The sequence below is a fragment of the Seriola dumerili genome, unplaced genomic scaffold (genome assembly GCF_002260705.1).
Source record: "Seriola dumerili isolate Sdu_G_001 unplaced genomic scaffold, Sdu_1.0 BDQW01000258.1, whole genome shotgun sequence".
In the NCBI taxonomy this organism is placed as follows: domain Eukaryota; kingdom Metazoa; phylum Chordata; class Actinopteri; order Carangiformes; family Carangidae; genus Seriola; species Seriola dumerili.
In genome coordinates, this window is record NW_019174513.1 from 1,373,154 (window position 1) to 1,393,030 (window position 19,877).

The 19,877-nt window shown below is 41.9% G+C and overlaps 1 protein-coding gene across 1 annotated transcript; it reads right to left on the reverse strand.

The window, feature by feature from the left end:
* Window positions 1-4,540: 4,540 nt before the first annotated feature.
* On the reverse strand, window positions 4,541-18,791 carry LOC111230169 (cytoplasmic phosphatidylinositol transfer protein 1-like). The gene is made up of 10 exons (XM_022756783.1): window positions 18,280-18,791; window positions 14,761-14,909; window positions 12,509-12,597; window positions 12,236-12,243; window positions 12,014-12,085; window positions 10,120-10,212; window positions 7,494-7,649; window positions 6,629-6,692; window positions 6,351-6,434; window positions 4,541-4,812 (listed from the first exon to the last, which is right to left on the reverse strand). The coding sequence occupies exons 1-10, from the start codon at window positions 18,325-18,327 to the stop codon at window positions 4,655-4,657; spliced, it is 921 nt and encodes a 306-aa protein (XP_022612504.1). The 5' UTR covers window positions 18,328-18,791; the 3' UTR covers window positions 4,541-4,654.
* Between the last annotated feature and the right edge of the window lie 1,086 nt (window positions 18,792-19,877).

Consider the following 19,877-nt stretch of genomic DNA (forward strand, 5'->3'; position numbering starts at 1 on the left):
CTGAAATGTTGTAAGTTATACTGCAGATTCAAGTATTCTCTGAAGGGTTTCCCATCGCATGGGTGAGTTCAAACTGGCTGCCAATCGAACAAGGTCAATTTTGCAACCTTGTATTATCTCCACTCTATATGTTGTCCCCTCAGAGACAGAGCTTCAGCTTTAGAACAATACGGTGCATTGTTCCTGCAGCCTATGAAGCATCTTTTGTTTCACAGTAATATGGCACTTTGTCTTACAGCCTATGAAGTATCTCTTGTTTTACAGTAATCTTGTCTTAAGAAGCTCCTTCACAATAATATGGTACATTGTTCTTTCAGTGTATGAAGTGTCTTCTGTCATTTGTTTAATGCTGTGCTTTGGAGCTCGCAAGACAAAAAAAGTTGTTTGTATGTACATCCTGGAGGGGAACTGTAATGCTACCTTTGTAGATCAATAAAAAACCATTGTATTCTAATGTATTCTACTCACCATTCTAATCCATCCTCTCCTATTAGCAAACATATGGGCATGCTGACTGCAATGGCTGTTATGTAATTAATAGTCATAGTGGGGCAATTAAAATTGGGAGGCTTTATGGGCTTGCTGATTAAGATATTTAAAGCATGAAGTACCCAAGGCTCTTATTTTTGTGCAAGTTTCTGCGTATCATCTTGTTTATACTCGTTTGCTTTTTGTTTCCTCTAGCAAATGTGTGTTTGTGTGAAAAATGAGCGCTGCCTTTGTGTTTGTGTGTGATGTGAGAGTGCGTACAAGGCGAGGAACAGTTTTAACACTTATCCTTGACTTTTCCCTTACCCGCTTGCAATTAATTACTGCCCAGAATAGCAGCCCTGGGATCAGCTGCTATGGAAATGAAAACACATCAGTGTAAATGCACAGCCAGCTGACTCTGAGTGTTGTTGTGCAGAACACTGAGACCCTGCACCGCCATCCATTTGCAATGACAATCATTATCGCGTGAAAGCAGTGGTCTCCAACTCTATTCCAGAGGGGATGTGTGTGTTCACAGTCCCACAGTAATCCATATTCACTTTCTTAATTGGTTCAATTAGTTCTCTCAGATACTGTATGAATTTTACACTCTGCCTGTCCCCAGATAAAGTCCAGTTAACGTATTACTGGGCAGAGGTTACAAATTGGGTTCCCAGTGGTGAGGCTTAATACACAGAGGATTTGAAGTCATTTATGTGGTTGAGTGGGCTAAAACTGTATTGCTGACACTGTAATGAGGGAACACAAGCATCTTGGCCTCACCGTTTAGTCATATGCAAGAATTACACTCATGGGAATTCACACACAGGCACACACACTCACACAAACATGCCATATCAGCCACAGATAAGTACACAATGGGAGGTAAATACTCGTATAATATTATCACGTTTATAAACACTAAGTCGCCCTTTAATCTACTTCACACTCTTTCTGTGGGGGTTTTGTATCTGTACAACCCCTGCTCTCTCTCACTCACACACACACACACACACACACACACACACACACACACACACACACACACACACACAAATTCTTATTAAATCAATGTTGCCATGTGGACTAAGCGATTAAGTTAGTGACATGCTAAACTATGTGGCTTAATGGTCACTCTCCTTTAATGGCTGAGTTAAAGATACTGCACAGCCTGGAAGTGGAGACCTGAAAGATGTGGACACACACACACACACACACACACACACACACACACACACACACACACACACGCATACATCGTCAAACAAATGAGGCAGTTGCATTACTGTCCGTCTAGTGAATGGAGAGCGCGTATTGATCTGGAGAAGCTCGTACATCAGTGTGGTTGGGCAAAATGCCATTAAGGTGGAAGGGAAGTTATGCAGACATATACACACATGCTCTTTATTCTTTTCTTTAGCAGGACAAACAGGCTCCCGCTCTACTTCCTTGTTTACTCGTTAAAACTGTCTTACCATCTAAAAGTTTATTCTTCATCGCTCATTTAGCTTTCTTTCCTTGATTTTATATCCTCTTCCCTTTTCTCCCCTTTGTCTTTCAACTACTCCTCTCCCTCTCTTGTGCGCAGATAGGTGTCCAGCTCAAGGTTTCACATGAAAGTGACTGCACAGTAGAGTACAGTGCAGGCGACAGCGGTGCAGCTGGCTGGATGCGGCTCTGGAGAGCGTCCCGTCTTTCCTCCACCATGCTATTTGTGGGGTCTGACGGGCAAACTGGGAATAGTAGGATGATTCAGCGCTACAGGGTCAGGATCTATGATAATGTACCATGGGGAACATTTCCATGTAATGAACACAGTACGTCTTCTTTAGAGGCCCTCTTGAGGAATGAAGATGAGGACACACAGATAAAGAGGGACGAGAGAAAAGGGTGATGAAGGGAAATTTCAAGAAAGTGAGCGGAGAGGACAGAGGGAAAGGAGAAGGAGTGGAGGAGAATAGTGGAAACGGCAATAATGAGAGAAAAAATTTAATGGGAGAGACGAAGTAAAAGAGAAAGAGATAATGTTAATGCAGTACAGCCGGCAGTTTGTGCTCCCTCTGCAGCACTTGTGAACACTCCTGGCTATGTTGAGCACTTGCTCTTTCATATCAGCCTCCTGCTGCTACTGTAAAAAGAGACATTGAGAGAAGGAGTTTTGAGCGCATGTGTTCTTGTGTTTGCGCGTGTATGTGAATGCACGTCTGCAAGCCCTTTTTGTTGGGAAGCTAATAACAAATTGTCATGCTGGCACTTGATTTGTATGGATAAAAGAAGCCATAATGAGCCCCATAATGCGAGCTATTTAGTGCGCCATTCGAAGCAAGCTGCCATGTCTGTCAATCACAGGAACTTCCAAGTCTCTCCGTGACAAGCCTGGGCTTTTTGTCCTGAAGTCTTGAACAATAAAGTGATACAGCGATGACAGACATGCACACACGCCCAACTCGCAACCCTCCATCTGTTAAACATTCATTATTCTCCTCCGTTGTCTCGCAGAGAGGAAACTGCCATGAGCCACAGAGCCAAACCAGGCTGGACCAAGTGGTTCCCTCTTTTCAAGTCCACTGCTGCTGGAGCCCGTTTCACATGGCACACAAGTGTGAAATTGGTGAGTAGATTACATGCGAGTGCTGTGATGTGCCAGCAGCTGGTCCATCGTTACAGGTCAATACTGATGAAACATGGCTGATAATGTGTGCAGTGAGTCCGTTTTTTCGCTTATCTGCACAGATTTCAGGACACTAGTGACTCTTCTTTTTGGAAAGAAATTGTATTTATTGACAAAAACCCATTATAAAAGACTATACAGTGTAATTTCCCCATACATTTTCCACTTGATTCATTTTTACTATTTGTTCAAACTGAATGTTTTTACAAATAAGACAATAGAAAACTATTATTTCTGAATTATACACATTAATTCAGTTTTCAGTGTTGCTGTTATAGATCCCTGATCTCTTATGAATGTACAAAAAAATTAAGATAATCGTCTTATAAATGCCCACATCATTGGCTCATAATGGAAGTTTAGCCCTGGCTTGACCCATTTGCAGCTCGCGGCTAAGCGATCAAGGAACCAATACAACGCCTCACTGCCCTCTGTCAATACACCTGGTCTGACCTATTGGCTGCGGTGGAGAGGGGAGCAGATCCATAGCATTGACAGCCTCCCCCTTCTCCTCTGCTCTCTCATTAGATCCACTCTATTAAACTCCTTATGCATCTGTCTGTAGGCCGTTGGCTGGGCGCTGGGAAACAATTGGAAAGCCCTGCTGGTGGTCGGTGAGCTCGACTACGGCTGAGAAACTGACTGAGAGAGAGCTGAAATGCAGCGCTTACAGGCTGCTGAAGACACTGTAAGGTATTTTGAAGGCAACAGTAGAAATTGTCCTTGATTAGGCGCAAAGTGTTTGCATGTTGTTGTGTATTTGTGCGGCACTTCTCTGGTTTTTAACATATGCAGTGAAAAGAGCAACAACATGTTCGTAAGAGCAGATAAATATTTCTCCAATGGTGTTGAAGGATGTTTTGGGGAATGCACTTATTCATTCTGTGGCAGAGAGTTCGATGAGAGCATCGACACCACTCTCATCTCTGTACAGTAAATATGGAGCAAGTGGCGAGTTAGCTTTGCTTGGCATAAAGACCAGCAATGGGGAAACAACTAGCCTGGCCCTATCAAATGGATCCTAAAAGTCGCCTAACAGCACACTTAAAGATCACTTATTAACATGTTACATTTTAATTTTCTAATCCATCATTTTATTATTAAAAAAGTATTAAAAACAATTTTCTGTTTTCCAGTAATATAATAAGAAATTGTGCAGCACATCCACCCTCATAAACATTTTTTTTTTGTACAAATTAAATGAACAAAATATGATGTTCATTTGTAAGTTTCAGGAGTTCTGATAGGTGGATTTTGTTTGTTTTGGACAGAATCAGGCTAGCTGTTTCCAGTCTATATGCTAAGCTAAGCTAAGCTAACCAGCTGGCTTTAGCCCTAGATTTAAGACGGATATCCCCCAGACCCCGCCACCCCCCTGCCCCGTTAGTTTTTGAGAAATAACATGACTCTGGTGAATGTTAATTTTGTTTTCTGTGTGTTTGCATTGTACAATATACTGCGTGACAGTGTGCGTGTGCGTGTGCGTGTGTGTGTGTGTGTGTGTATCTGGCATCATTCAGGGGTGGAGTTGAGGCGAATGGGACTGGGTGACACAGAGGAGGCTGATGGGTCAGACATGGCCGCAGTCGTCACTCCCATCTTCTTCAGGGAACGCTCGTCTGTCACTGAGATGGAGCGAGAGAACGCAGGACGAGTGGCAGCTGGTGGGCCTGAAATTCACAGATGGATAGATAGATAAATAGATAGATTTTTTTAATTGTTGTGTTTTCTTTATCCATGATTTGTCCTTCTCTGTTTGCTTTGACAAAACAAATGTATTTCACGTCACGCCAATAAAGGAAATTGAAACTGAAATTGAGAGACTGAGAGATGGAGAAAGAATGAGATACGAATGACATGAAAGAAACTACAAGATAGAGATGAAAGAGGAAGAAAAGCAAAATAGACACTGACAAGAAGAGAACCAGAGCGAGAGCTGTGTTTGCGTTTTCAATTTATTTAAGTATACTTAAGATCTGTGCTGTACACTTAGATTCACATTAGTTAAATCCCTCATTGGTATTCAACTCACACACTCAGCTTTTTATTAGACTCTCTAGAGTAAATGACATCCATTTACTTTTATTACATTGGATGAATGAAATGAAAACTATTACTCGGTCTGTGCAGAGATAAATGCAGTTGCAGCATTTGGCCTGTAGGGGGTCATGGCAGTGCAGCGAGCTGCAGCAGGTTGAGCAATGACTGCAGATTTGTTGCAGCTTGATTCTTCTCATCATCACACACAGGGAGAGAGAGAGAGAGAGCACAGGCAGCAAGATGCTACAGGCCATATTGGGAATTCTACCTTTGATATTGCTCACATCCAGCTGAGGTTCACCAGATGAACCAGAAGGGGGCAGGGTGACCACACACACACGCACGCACACAAACGCACACAAACGCACACAAAACACATGCCCAGACACAGACCCCCACCAGGGCTGACATTTGCTGCTAAGTGCTGCAATGGCTGGTTATTTATGTTGAGAGGGCTGGTGATGGGGAGAGTTCAGCAGGTGGCTGCATTACGCTGTTTATCAGACCGACGCAGTGGCATTATCACTTCATGAGCCAGGCTACACTCATCTTTCCCCTTACATCTGTCTTTCTGTCATCCTTTTCTGGGAATGTACCTTCTGCCTCTCTCTCCTCGCTGCTCCTTGTGTTGTGAAATGCCTCCTGACTGCTCTTCCCTCTCCATTTTTCTCGCACAGATGTACACCAGCCATCTGGGTTCTTGTAGGGCACGTCTAAGGCACTAGTGGTGCAACCAGCCTCTGTTCAAGCCCGGTAGCATTACAGAGTTTATTCATTCATACTGTTTTGCGGTCTTTGACAGCAATGGGTATCATGGCAGGCCAGATAAATACAAAATACCTGCTCAGATTTATTGTGGATTTCTAATGATGAAAAAATTTGTGCTTTAGATGAGTTGGTGTGTTTTTGCCTTTCTGTACCTCCTCTGTATATCTCTATGCTGTATGCCCTGCTTATTAAAATGCAAGAGTAATTACCTCAGAGCACAAATATACATTTCAAACTTACTGCTCTTTTCATCTACGAGTCATCTCATTCCCTGTTTTCTCTCTCTCTACCTTCACCGCTCTCGCATCCAGCTGTATTGCCTCCCCCCCGCCTCCCCTCCCCTCCCATCCTATCCTCTGTGGCATTTCAGTACAGTGCAGGTCAGGAGCTGCAATCTCACCTGTGTTCTGGCTGGATTTGACTTTGCTGTTGGTCTTCTCTTGCATCGCCCGCTCGTACTCTCTCACCTCCTCCAAACTCAGCCCTGTGGGGGAAAGCAAAGTACAAATACACACACACACACACAGCATTAGAGTGGAGTATGAAATATGTATTAGGTTTTACAGGGTGTATATTTATGGTATAAAAATACAACAAAGTATAACTGCTCTGTTCTGAATGGTTTACCTTGTAAGCTATCTAACACATGTAAAAATTGTGACTGTATGTCTGACCCACCGTGCCATTCGTCGATCCATGCTACTGCCTGCCGGTGGCCAACCAGAAGAATGTCCCGGATGTTCTGAAGTAAAACAAAAGTAAAACGAGGTGTCACTTCAAAGTGTTTAGCCATGTGTGTGAAATGCCACATCTAGTACGATCTTACACTATGTCATTGTCAAAATCATGGAAATGCTTTTTTTGTTATTACTTTAAACAAATGACATCAGGGTTGAGATAAAGGGGAACTTATCTCACATTAGTTGAAACTTATCTTATCGGTATATTTGCGCTAGTCTTTGTCAAAACTAAAACTACATTCATGTAAACACTGGCTTTGCAGTAACAATGCTGGGAAAAGGATGTTGCTAAGTTTCATTTTTAGTGCTCTGTTTTTTTTCATGCCTCATTGTGGAGGACGAATGTGTTGCAAGTCATTTCTCCATAAGCTCTTTAACTCATTCCATTGCGAGAAAATCTTCGATTTGTTTGAGCTTGAAGAACGGATGCCCTTTTACTGTTTTGTGTTGTAAAGCAACACAGCAAATTTCCTAATAAATCTGACCTAATGGTGGATTACATAAAACACAGTGCAAAATGCACAGCACATATTACATTCAAATAACAAATAACCAATCAGGATGGTTGTGGATCATCATTTTACTGTAGCTGCACAAAGTGAAAAACTCCAAGATACAGAATCAGTGCTTGAATGGAGCAGAGCACTTTATAAAATCCAGTTAGCTGTAAATTCTAATTTTCCCTCCTTGTATTACATCTATAAAGGCTCGTAACTGCAATTGCAGATCTTATCTTGATCCAACCCTCTTTACTTAAACATAAGGAAAAGGCATGCTGGGGGGGGGGGGGGAGACTGCCTCACTCTGTGTATGAAATCCTCAGTCCTGGTCTGGAAGCCGTAGACCTCGAAGCTGCACTCCACCCTCTTATAGGAGCACATAATAGGCTTGTGGTCATCTCTCCAGCCCTCCTCCAGAGGCCCTCGGCCTGTTTTACTTGACTGCCAGCGACTCAGGTCCTGCACAGAGCAAACAGTGGGTCTGTTACTTGCTGAGTCTGCAGAAAATTTGGCCCTATGAGGCGTCTTCAGAGGGAGCTGTGGATGTGTGTGTGTGTGTGTGTGTGTGTGTGTGTGTGTGTGTGTGTGTGAGAGAGAGTGTGAGTGTGACAATATGTGTGTTGAGGTGCAAGCAGATTGTTGCTCAACACATCCCATAAGAGGAGAGTGTGATAACACACATTATGCATCTGTGACCAAAGATGATTGGAAAGTGTTTGTGTTCGTGATTTTATATTTTCACCGTGTCACTTAATATGAGATTGGTGTTTTTGCAGTTTTTTGCTTGTCTGTGAATGTATGTGTGCTTGTGTTTGGTCTATATTGATGTGCATGGTTCTGTGTACCCAGGCCTGTGAATTGACCTTTGTCTCAAAGGACTTGCAGGCAGTAAGGAAGTGTAAAACCTTGGTGAGGAGGGAATGAAGATGGGCAGATTTAAAAGAAGCGTGTGGGTGTATTGCTGCAAAAACACAATTATGTAAAGCCAAGAAAGCAAAAAAAAAAAAGCTTTTGCATTCCTACATTATAATTGGTGAGCTGTTATCCATGTATGTCTATTATGAGTCATCATTTCTTGAAAGAATAGATTGACGTTTTGGAAGCTGTATACATTTGCTTTCTCTTTGAGTTGGATGAGAAGCTGTTAACATGGTCCATGTGCCGGTTATTAGTTGATGTTTTATTTTGTTTTTATTTTATTTTTAACAATGGCTGTACGTGGCAGATGTCTGTGGCGATCTGATTACCAATGTGTTTTAGAAGGAGGCGGAAAAGGAAGTGAAAGGATCGGGTGTACCACAGACCAATGAGCTAAATCATCAAAAAAGTTGATCCGGCCACAGACCATGATATTTCATATTTTGACGGGTTCATGTGAGTTTGCGCAGCCTGCCAATAGAAGCTGGTAACGGCCCTAACCGCACATCTCGGGTAAGGTGTGGAGCTAGAGCCAGGAGGCAATTAGCTTAGCTTAGCTTAAAGACTTGAAGCAGGTGTAAACAGCGTTCCTGCCTCTGTCGAAAGTTAAAAAAGCCTTGCCTACAGACTGTGTAAAAGTATTGCTATGATCAATATTTTGGTTAACATGGTTTTCCAACATAAAACATGATTTTATGATTTTTCTCGTTGAGAAAATCTGGATCAGGCATCGTCCCCGCCTACCACCGCTGCTTGCACTATGTTGACAGGTGATAGAACAGAACATATCAAAATGATTACCGGAAAAAACATCCCATGAACTCAGCCACATGCTTGAGCCTCAGTCAGACCCAGACTTGGGTTTGTTCAGGACTGAGTTTGTTGTGCTCCAAAATCGATGACTAGAAGAAGTATCAGAACGGTAAGTGTAGTGATTTGTTTATGTTGTTTGTTAGCTTGTAACTGGCAGTGGCTGTGCTAATACAAACGTTTGCTCTCTGTACTGACAAGGTTTCGTGGACCGGTAAAAGAGCAGTGCGTATCAAGGTGGTTAGCCTTACAGAAAACATCAGAAAAACTCAGTGAGACATTTGAGCCTCAGTCAGACCCAGACTTGGATGAGGAGTGTGTTGTGCGCCAAAATCGACAACTAGCAGACATTTCAGAACGGTTAGCATAACTAGCATTTTTTATTTGTTTATATTTGTTATCTTGTAACTGGTAGTGGTTACTGGTTGTGCTAATGCAAACTCTCGCTCTCTGTACTCTCTGTGCTTTGTTGGCTGCCTTTTAATTTCGTGATAATAATAGTCCAGGTGCTGGTGAGCTTATTTTCGACCTTAGGAGAGAGCCAGGCTAGCTGTTTTGTTCTGTTTCAAGACTTTATGCTTAGATAAGCTAACGGGCTGCAGTCTCTAATTTTAGCTTCATATTTGGCATAATCACATGAGAGAGGTATCAATCTGCTCAGCTAACTCTAGAAAGGGAATAAGTTATTTGTTTAACATAGTAATACAATTATAAGACTCAATATACACCTAGTTTGTTCATTATTAGGTACACCTAGCTAAAACTATTGCACTCTTAATACAACAGTCATGTAATAAAGGTTCGGTTTTGGTGAAACTGTTTACGAAACGAAGAAACTGTTGAACTGTATAGTGTTAAACAAGCAGGTGTTTCTATTATTTTGTCCAGCCCATTTATATTGATGAGTGAAGGCTAAATAACAGAAACATCTCTCTGTACAATGCAATGAACCTCACCAGCACCTCAAACTACATCCTCCCAAATGATTATACAGTTGAATCAACACCTCTCTGAAACTGTTTCAATAATAACTGAACTTTAAAACCCTCATGAAGGTAGGATTTATTACAGGACTTTTATATTAGACTGCATTCATTTTAGCTAGGCCTAATAAACTTCCAACGGAGTGTACTCACCACAGTCATTTGTTTTTGCCTTTGCTAACAGCAGATGGGCGTGTTTGTGAGAGTACAGTACGTACCTCTGACTCTTTGTAGTGCTTTTCAGGGATGGGGTCACTCAGAATATCCAGGAAACTCACACTCTTGGCTGGGGTCGGCGTGTCTCCAAACACCTACATCCAAACAGATGGAGGAGGTCATACAGTATAATGAGAGCAGACACACAAACGCACACTCCCTGCATACTCTCGCGCACATAGTCATTCACTCAGTGGAGAGCAGGATGAGAGCAGATGAGTAACTGTGTAGAAAACTAAGGTCACACACCATAACACCCCTCACTATATCCCACCCTGAGGCCGCTGGAGCAAATCACACTGGTGCAAAGAGAGGAGAGAACAGATAAAGAAAGCAGAGGAGGGGGCGAGGGAAAAAAAAGAACAAGGACATATGAGGGATATTAAAAGAGAGGGGAAAAAGAATTATGAGGGAGGAACACACTTCATTCAGAGCGAATGGAGGGAAACTAGGGAGAGAGGGGAGACTGCACTTTTATCTGACCTTGTTTAAAATTTGCTCTAATGCCCTGCTGAAGTTGTTCATTTCACAGTTGAAAACTAACAAATAAGAAAAACCTGCCATTAGATAATACGCCGCTACGCTCCTGTGGTGCTCTTGTTGGTTTGTGTCTACTCAAGGTCTTGCTCCCTCTTATGGAATGTTTTGCTTTAGCTGGATGTAGTGTGTTGCTTTTTACAACGTGCTCTCATTGTCTTGCTCTGTTTTGTGTGTGGTGTATATAATTACACAGAGACACAGAAAGCCTATGTATTCAAACAATGTATTTAAGTAAACGTACTAATACCACACTGACAAAATACTCCATTATTCCGTAAGTCAAGCATTGAAAATTTTCCTGAAGCAAAAGTAAGAAATGGAGAAAAAATGGTCCCTGGAACTGTTTTACTATTATATATTATATCACTGGATTATTATGCATGCATTTATGTGTAAGCAGCATTTTATTGTTTTCCTTGGTTGAAGTTGAGCTAGTTTGTTTAACTACATATGGCTATATCTAATGATCGTTTTCCTTACTGAATAATCTGTTTATTAGTTTCTAAAGGTTTGGTTTGTAAAACTAAAAAAATAATAAGAAATATTCACATTACTGTTGCAACTATTGGTGGTACAAAACTAAGTAGTTAACCAAGTAACTAAATAACTCACTAGCTAACTAAATGTGAGGAAAATCAGCAAATCCTCATAATTGAGAAGCTGCAACCTTGAAATGTTTTTCATCTTTGCATGAAAAATTCATAAAATGATTATCAGAATAGTTGCCAGTTACTTTCCTGATAGTCAAATCATCAGTTAATCAATTGTCACGTGTTACTCTAATCTGTAAAGTAAAGTGTAACTACATCTGTCAAATAAATGTAGTGGAATAAAAAGTACAATATTTCCCTCTGAAATGTGTTGGAGTATAGGAATAAAGTACTCAAGTAAAGCACAGGTACTTCAGGTTTGTACAAACAGGTACTGTATTTGAGTGAATGCACTTAGTTACTTTTAACCACTGAGCCTTGAAGCTTATATGATGACTTTCTATGAATGCTTGAAATAGCCTCTGACAAGAAACATGACAAGAAACAGGATTCACCACATAATGATTTGGCTATTATTGTTTCTGTTAATTTCTGTGTGTGTGTATGTGTGTTTATGTGTGTTGGCTTTGGACAAAATGCAGTATGGCAGCCATGCTCACCACGCTGCATGTCTGGCTAATAGATTTGCCAATAGTGCATTTTGTGCTTTGTTTGTTTTCCTAGTAATGGGCACATCAATTTGATGAACATTTTATTTGTGCTGCAGAGAAAATTACAAATTCTTCTCCTCCCCTTGTCTTCTCCTCCCCCTCCTCTCTAATCACTCCATCTTTCTCACCTCTCGCATGCTCTCAGTCATACTCACATTGTCGTTATCGCCGTTGTTGTTCTCAAATCTCGTCTCAATACGGATGCTGAACTTGGGGAGGAATGATACCTACGGGGTGACAAGAGGTAAAAATGGGGGGAAAAATGGTTGAGGGGCAGAGATAGAGTGGAAGCGGGCTGCAGATTAGATCCACTGATAGTGGAAAGAGATGAGCTCTGTTGCATTCATGTACAGTAAATGATGTGTGAGAATACTTACTGAGTACTCTGCAGCACCAGGGACGTTCAATATGGATAGGGAAAAACAGCATTAGTTACTTATACATGCATGAGCTCACAATTGCTCTCACGCACTCATGTGCAGACACACACACACACAGATACATGTTTCCACATGGGAATACATGCATACATAGTGATAAATATTTGATGGCACTTGGAAAGCCAGCTGTTAAAAGTAAATAAGTTTTGTATAATGCATTGAGGTGAAAGTAATCTTATGTTAAACATAAACAAAGGCACATGAAAGCACCTGTGATGGTGAATGGATAGAAGTTCCAGGCCTTTTCTGTCACATAAAAGAATCGTGGGACGAATGCTTTCGCCCAGGACGGCAGTTTACTGAAAGCAAAACAGGACAAAAGGAAAATCACAGTCAGAGAGTAGAAGAGTCGGAGAGTAGGAGAGAGAGATTATGGAGGGAGACAGAGAGATCCAAGTGGTTTTGTGCCATTTATAGCCAGATTACCTGTAGGCTACTCTCACTACAGCGTTCATTTGTATGACTCATTCCCAATTACACCTGTGCTGATGAATTGTTGCTGTTGCTTCTAGGTCACATGTCAGGACATGATTGAGGTAGAAACATTCTGCAGCAACTGTACTTGTGTACTGTGCTTATCTGTGTATGTGTGTGTGTCTGTGTGTGTGTGTGTTCTAGTATATCTTTACTAATGAGAACCAAATGCCCCATAAGTACAGGAAGATTAGTAAAATCCTCCACAGTGAGAACATTTCTTTACTTCTTTAAGAGTTTATTTTCGGATTAGACCTTCAGTTTATAGCGGTGATTAGACAGAGTTGAGGTTACATTAGGGTAATGAGTGAGGTTAGCTGAGGGGTAGGAAATGAATTTAGACTTAAAAGAGAATTTAGGTTGTTTTTTTGGACTGGTCCTCCACTATCATCACAATTCATTGATCAACGGACTGTCACCCTGATCACAAAGCACGTAAAACAGATTCTTTCAGCACAGGAACACATGAACACTGCTGTCACACTTCAACTTCCTGTGGCTGAACAGTCATTAGAACATTTCAATCACACTGCTCACACACTTCCTTTTTCACTTTGACGGCTGCAGGTTGTCTGCTGTGTTTAAAACTTCATATTAACACCCTCTATTCAGGGATTATAATCACTATAGCACACCACAATATAGTTGTAAGCAGATATAATGAAACTGAAACTGATGTTTTGTCAACAAGTATAACTTCTCTTCTGAAGTATTCATACTGGTGTATACACACATAATGAATGATTGATAACACATAGCAGTGATCATATCTAATGGCATATGTTGCACATAAAACATTCATTATGTTTATTCACATGAACAAATCATTCACATGCAGATTTGTTGAACTTCAACGTTCATTCTTGACCCCAGAAACAACTTACGTTTATGTCTGACAGAGCTTTTAGCCACAGTTGTGGTCTGTATCAGTCATGTGTATTTATAAATAAATAAATACATAAATAAATACAGGATACTGGAGTTAAAATTGTGGACAAATACATTAAAGCAATAGTTTTACTAATTCACTTTCTTGGGAAGAGTAATACGAGAGAATAAATACACATGAAGCTACAGCCAGCAGTAGTTTAACTTAATGTGGCTTAGCAAAAAAGACTGGAAATTGAAGAAAATACTAATCTATCTCTTTTCAAATGAAACAAAATCTTCCTATCATGGCGGTTAAGTGTCTACAACATGTTGTCTTTACACTTTTTGGTTGGATTAAACAAACCAGATAAAACATAATAATTGTTTCGTTTTAGAGGTGCTGGTAGGTGGATTTTGTTGTTACCTTTAGATGGAGCAAGGCTAGCTGCCCCCAGTCTTTATGCTAAGCTAAGTTAACTGGCTGTAAATACATACTTAATGTACAGCCATGAGCGTGTTATCAGTCCTCACATCTAACTTGCTGCCAGAAAGTGAATAAGCATATTTTAAGTGTAACCATCATATGAATGAGAATGAGAATGTGAGTAGCCTCTGACTGTCAACACTGATATATTTTCAACACTAGTGGCAAAAATCAGAGGCTAAAACTTCCAGCATATCCTGTAATCACCACCATCAGGATGACGTGGATGTGTTTTTGTTAGCTGGCAGTCTGTACTTGGGCACTCTTAGGTGGTGTGCCGGAGGATGAGATCACAGCACAGTAACCTGTACGCTGTGATAACACAGTATAGGCCCCAACATGTTTCAGACAGAGGGAGACACTTGGACTTTAGATGTAGGCAGGCTACACTGCAGTATGGGTGTTACTGTGCTGAAATGATGTTTTATTGCTTGTCAGCGGTGATACGTGCAACCTGCATCTGCAGGACGTACAGCTTTACAGTGAAGCAAAAGATCAAAGATCAAACACAATCAGTAATCATAATGGCATAGCTGACAACCTGAGGATAAGGCTCAGGTTGCAAATAGCCAGTGTTATTAGTATTAGTCCTGCATCATTAGTACAGAAACACAGTCATTAGAGTGCACTCCACCTGCTGAGGTAGATTCTCTTCTCGGTCAGCTGTCCCGGGCCGTGCTGGGGGTGACTATCCAACTCATTTCTCACCACCTCCACCCCTTCTCCCCCACCACTCTGCTCACAGCTGTGCTTACTGATCATATACAGCTGCCCGATCCTGTACTGGAGCCCGAGGAGAGGTTTAGGAAGACGTTTATGGTGGTGAGGATGAGGATGGAGTGAGAAGAGGAAGAAAAAGATTAACTGTGGAGAGCAAATATGAAGCACAAAGCAAAAGCATCTTGCTAATGATGCTTCCTAATGAAGTGACAAATTTTGAGGGAAGTGTTAGTTTCATTCTCAAAGTGTTTGGTGATTGTGGTCATGCATCAAGGAAAATTTAAATTGAGTGGGTGGGCTCTCGTGTTATCTCTGATATTGGAAAACCGTATTATGTAACTTTTAAATACAAATAAAAGTTGAATTCATTAGCAATAAAAGACACTCTTGCTTGATTCAATTCTCTCAGGAGTTTAGCTCATAGCTGCTAATGTTAGCAAGCTGTAGGACTCTGCTGTTATCATAGAGGCTGATTGTTGTTGCAGCCACAGTAGCCTCTGTTCAGAGAGAGTTATATAATCTCAATTTAACTTTTTGAGCTTGTAAACAACACCATTTCATTGTTATTTCTGTCTCCTCTATCGCTTCCTGTCCTGTGAGAGGGATCCTGTCTTTGTTGCTCTTCCTGATGTTTCTCCCTTATTTTCCCTGTTGGAGTTGTGTTTGTGCTTTGCGCTCTGCTGCAGCCTCAGTTTGCGCCTGATGCTGATGAGTATTTGCTGTTAGTGAGTCTAAAGAGGACGAGGCCTTTGGGCTTCTGGAGTGACCTCCTCCATGAACTCAGCCAAACACAATCCGTGTTGTCTTTTCAGCGACTCACAAAGTCCATGCTTTACACAATAACATTTTTATGACAGATGCTGCTACCGTCCTCTTTCTTATCTTCCCTAACTTTGTTTCAATCTACAGTATTTTGTTTGTCGTAATTGCAAATCGCTTGGCAAACTTTGTTTTTAAAGTATTATTATGAAAAAGTAATGAAATTATACTGCAAACAACTAAACTGCTCTGCTGTGGCCACCATAATGTAATTCATTTTGTAGCCCTATTTTGGTGTGCCACTAAAGCATTATTTTAATTAAAAGTAGAAACAGAAAGATGGGGAGGAAGAGAGAAAGAGGAGGGCAAACAGGAGTTTGCCATTCTTCACTGTACGCTGTTGACATCATGTGACACTCCTCCTTCTTGTTCCAATTACTGTGGAATCTCGACATTCAATATTTACTTATTGGGTATTCAAGGGACTTAATTAATCACAGTGATGGGTGCTTTCACAGTGTCTACAGAGCAGTGAGCTCCTCCCACACAAGTTGTGAATCTCTTCTCACTTTCAAGAAAACAAATCTTAGCAGGGAGTTGAAAGAAGACTTATCTGTCCCTTAAATCACTATTATGTTCTCTGTCTGGCTGTGAGGAGTGTTGTGTTGAGAAACGTGTCCACAGCTTTTTGGCATCTGCTTTCCTCCTACTGTCTTTTTAAAAGAGGCAAGGAGAGGTTTACAAGCCGTGAGTTTGTCATAAACTCCTGAGAAGTAAATATAGCTCATCATTGTAGGAAAGGTGGGGGTGTGGTGTGACAGCAAGTGAAAATGAAAGAATTCATGATTAAAAGGAAATGCAGTTGAAAGCAACTTTTTAAAAACCTGTGATAAAATGCTAAAAGGAAAGACGTGAATCCGTCCGCTGACGATGAAAATTAGTCCAATCCAGATATTTGCATTTGATTGTACGCAGCTCACAAACCTAACATTTACCCCTATTTCCTAAATAATAATCAGTTATTATTTCACCTCCCATTGAAGGTTTGCATGTATTATTGCTTTACAATATGGAATCTAAGGTAATGTGGCTTTTTTGACAGTGATCAACAGTCTGCATGATCACTCAGTTTCTTTCCCTTGTATCTGTCTGCTGACTTGAGCTTTTTAATCTTCATGTGCTGGTGTTGCCATAATACTGACTCACCAAAAGTCAGATCTTCTTCACTCGGTTGTATTTTTATTACAATCAACCGAAACCCCTCAGCTACACACAGATAATCTCCATTTAAGTTATTATGTGACCCAGGAGTCACCACCAATGGTTAAGGTGTGTCTTGTTAAAGGGACTAAATATTTATGCGGGCATGTTTTTTGTGATTTAGATTACTTTGTAGAGCTCTCTTTACACTTTGACCGGTTTTTTCTGTTGATGGATGTCACATTAAATCCCCTTTAATTTACTTCTGTAAAGCAATAAAACCTGAAAACTTCCCAGGGGAGTGAATACTTTTTAAAGGCACTGTACATCATTGTGATGTTACAGGATGGATGATGGAATAAACACATTCATTTTGCAGCTGCGTTTGTGTAAAGTGACTTAGATTACCCACCCCTCATATATAGACACAGGGATTTGGGGCTGAGTGTCTTGCTTAAGGACACTTGAGCACGCACTTAGCTGGAGCTGTAAATCGAACCACCAACCCCACTGACACAGTCTACCACCTGAGCTACAGTCACCACCTGTCAGCTTTTCCCATAACAGAATACAATACTGAACATTCCTCAACACAGTCGAGCTGTATAGTGTTTCAGAAGCGCTACTGGATCATTCACACTGGAAAATCGACACTATGTTCTTTAAAAACGCGAGCGAGGGTTAGGACGTTGTAAATGGCTTGGATTGAGGTAGCTGTCACGATTTGATGTCGCCTCAAAAAAGCTGCACTTAAACTTACTTTACATTCAGGCGAAAGAGGATTTGCTGCAAGCTCAAGTTTCTGTGTGCCCCGTACTGATACTGTAAATCCTATTTTGGACTGCTATTTGTCACTTCCATTGTTGTGGTAGTAGGTACAATTGAAGGGGGAGCAGGGGGCTAGGAGGTGATGAGGACACTCCTTTTGAAAGACACTTTGGAACATAACTCCCTTGTCCAGCAACCTTTTCTCTTCAGCGGGATCTCCTTTGTTTGTAAACCTGCTGGCCAAATACATCTGTTTGAGTTTAGATTTTGAAAAGCTGTAACCGGTCCGACTAGTTCGTGTGTTGTGCTGCTAGGAGAGCTAAAGAAAGCAATGAGAGTAGAGAAGCAGACAGATGGGAAGATAATTTAGATACAACAGCAGTGCTATGATGCTGCCGGCCAGGTGTTGTGTGACGGCTCCGTCAGATTGGCCGAGCCCGTTGGTGCCGAACACACCTCCCTACTCAATGTGCCAAAGCCGCCGCAGAGCAGCCACAGGAGGTCTGTGTGCAGTGTTGGCGCTTATCTTATCAGCATGTTAACACTTTCAAGATTACGAGTTGAAACAGCGCTTTTACATTTGAAATAAAACCCCCCTCCTCTTTTGTCTTTCAATTTAAAGTTGTAGGAGGGGTGTGTGTGTGTGAGTGTGTGAGTGTGAGTGTGTGTGAGTGTGAATTGGTGTGGGAAAGACAAACACACTTACCTCATCCACAGTCAGTGGCATACATATGCGGTACTCTTTCATCAACATGGTGCTGTTACAGTGAGGACTGAGACTGTACTTGAGTCTGTCTATCTCAGCTGTCTCAGTTGCACAGCGGAGACGCTCAGGCGAGCTACGCTGCTGCTGGACTGCAGTGACCTCCTTTCTGATGCTCTCTCTCTTCCTTTGTTTTGCTGATGTCAGTAGTCCAAGGATTTAATTCCGGTCCCCTCTGTCAATGAGTGTCTGCTTGTTTTCTTACTTCACCACCTCGCTCACTACTTACTGCCTCGCTTCTCTTCCTCAGTTAATCTGCTGGACGTGACTTTTGAACCGCTGTCTCTCCCTCCTTCTCTTGTTACTTCTGCTTTCTAGTCTCGTGCCTTAAGTTGCTCTTTCTGTTTGCTGTTTTTCTCCCCTGCTTTCTGTTTGCTTTCGTTCACCACTCTGCAAAAGTGGTAATTAGCTGCGAGGTAAGATTGAAACCTATACTCCCAACCAACTCTACCTGTTCTTTCCTTTCTCTCTCTCTCTCTCTCTCTCTCTCTCTCTCTCTCTCTCTCTCTCTCTCTCTCTCTCTCTCTGTGCTTTGTGTAATTCCTCCTCAGACTTCTCATGTGTAACCTTGCTGTCAGCTTGGTGCTCCTCCCTTTCCCCTCAGCCGCCCTCCACTGCTTTCTGTTCCTCACAAATTCCTTTGCCTGTTCTCTCCTTATCTCCTTTTTTTCTCTCCCTTCCTCCTTCTCTCCCTCCCACTGTATCCACTCCCCGCCTACTGTACTTTACTGCCTCCTCACCTGTGTCTCAGCCCCCCCCCCCCCCCCCCCCTTCTGATTTTTATCTTCTGTCGCCAGCGCTATTTTCAGCAATAACAACCTCTGTCATCTCTCTGTATCTGGCAACATTTACTAGCACAGTTTGTTAACACAAGTCTTTGAATTTGAAGCACATTCCTCACATGGGACCCCTTACCTCCTTCCCACCACTCTGGTTATGACAACACTCAGGCTATATGAATGGCTGACACATGGGGGTAGTCAGAGTGGGCCGTTGGATTAAATATTACCAGAGCCATGAGGACTTCCATTAAGCACAGCACCAGAGTCGCTTACATTGTATTACTACATGACCTTCAGCTGGGTTTAATTGAATCCGTGTTTAGTCAGTGAGTAGTGGAATCGAAGCAGTCATAATTTCTCGCCTATGTCCTTGAGTCGCGGGCCACTCTCCTTTTGTGTGAGTGAGAGCTGACGGTGACTGCCAAGCAGATATTGCTGCCTGTTGCCTCCCCATCAAATAAGAGAAGCAGATGTTTGGCTCCTCAGGGTCACTCTGGCAGGGGCCAGAACCATTAACCGACCCTGGATTTTGCCTCTCTGGTGGAATTCACCGGCTCTTTCTCAGTGCGCCTTGAGACGGAGCCAAAGTGGCTCTCTCCGCCACATGTCCTCGCTATCATCCGCTCCGCAGTGAAAGAGCGGTGAAAACAAATTCCTGGTGGGCTTTGCTCCTATCTTATCAGATCAGTGTTTAGAGAAGGGAAGCCACTTCAGAGAGCTGAGGTGTGCCTTGCTTGTCTCTGTCTCGATTCTCTCCGG

Bases quoted from the DNA above. Each gene is read 5' to 3' on its own strand.
- LOC111230169 (XM_022756783.1), bottom strand. From the start codon at position 18,327: ATGTTGATGAAAGAGTACCGCATATGTATGCCACTGACTGTGGATGAG. The intron at 6,693-7,493 runs GTGAGGCAGTCT...GTTTTACTTCAG, and splicing joins CTGAGGATTTCATACACAGA to AACATCCGGGACATTCTTCT. The intron at 4,813-6,350 runs GTGAGATTGCAG...TGTGAATTTCAG, and splicing joins CAAATCCAGCCAGAACACAG to GCCCACCAGCTGCCACTCGT.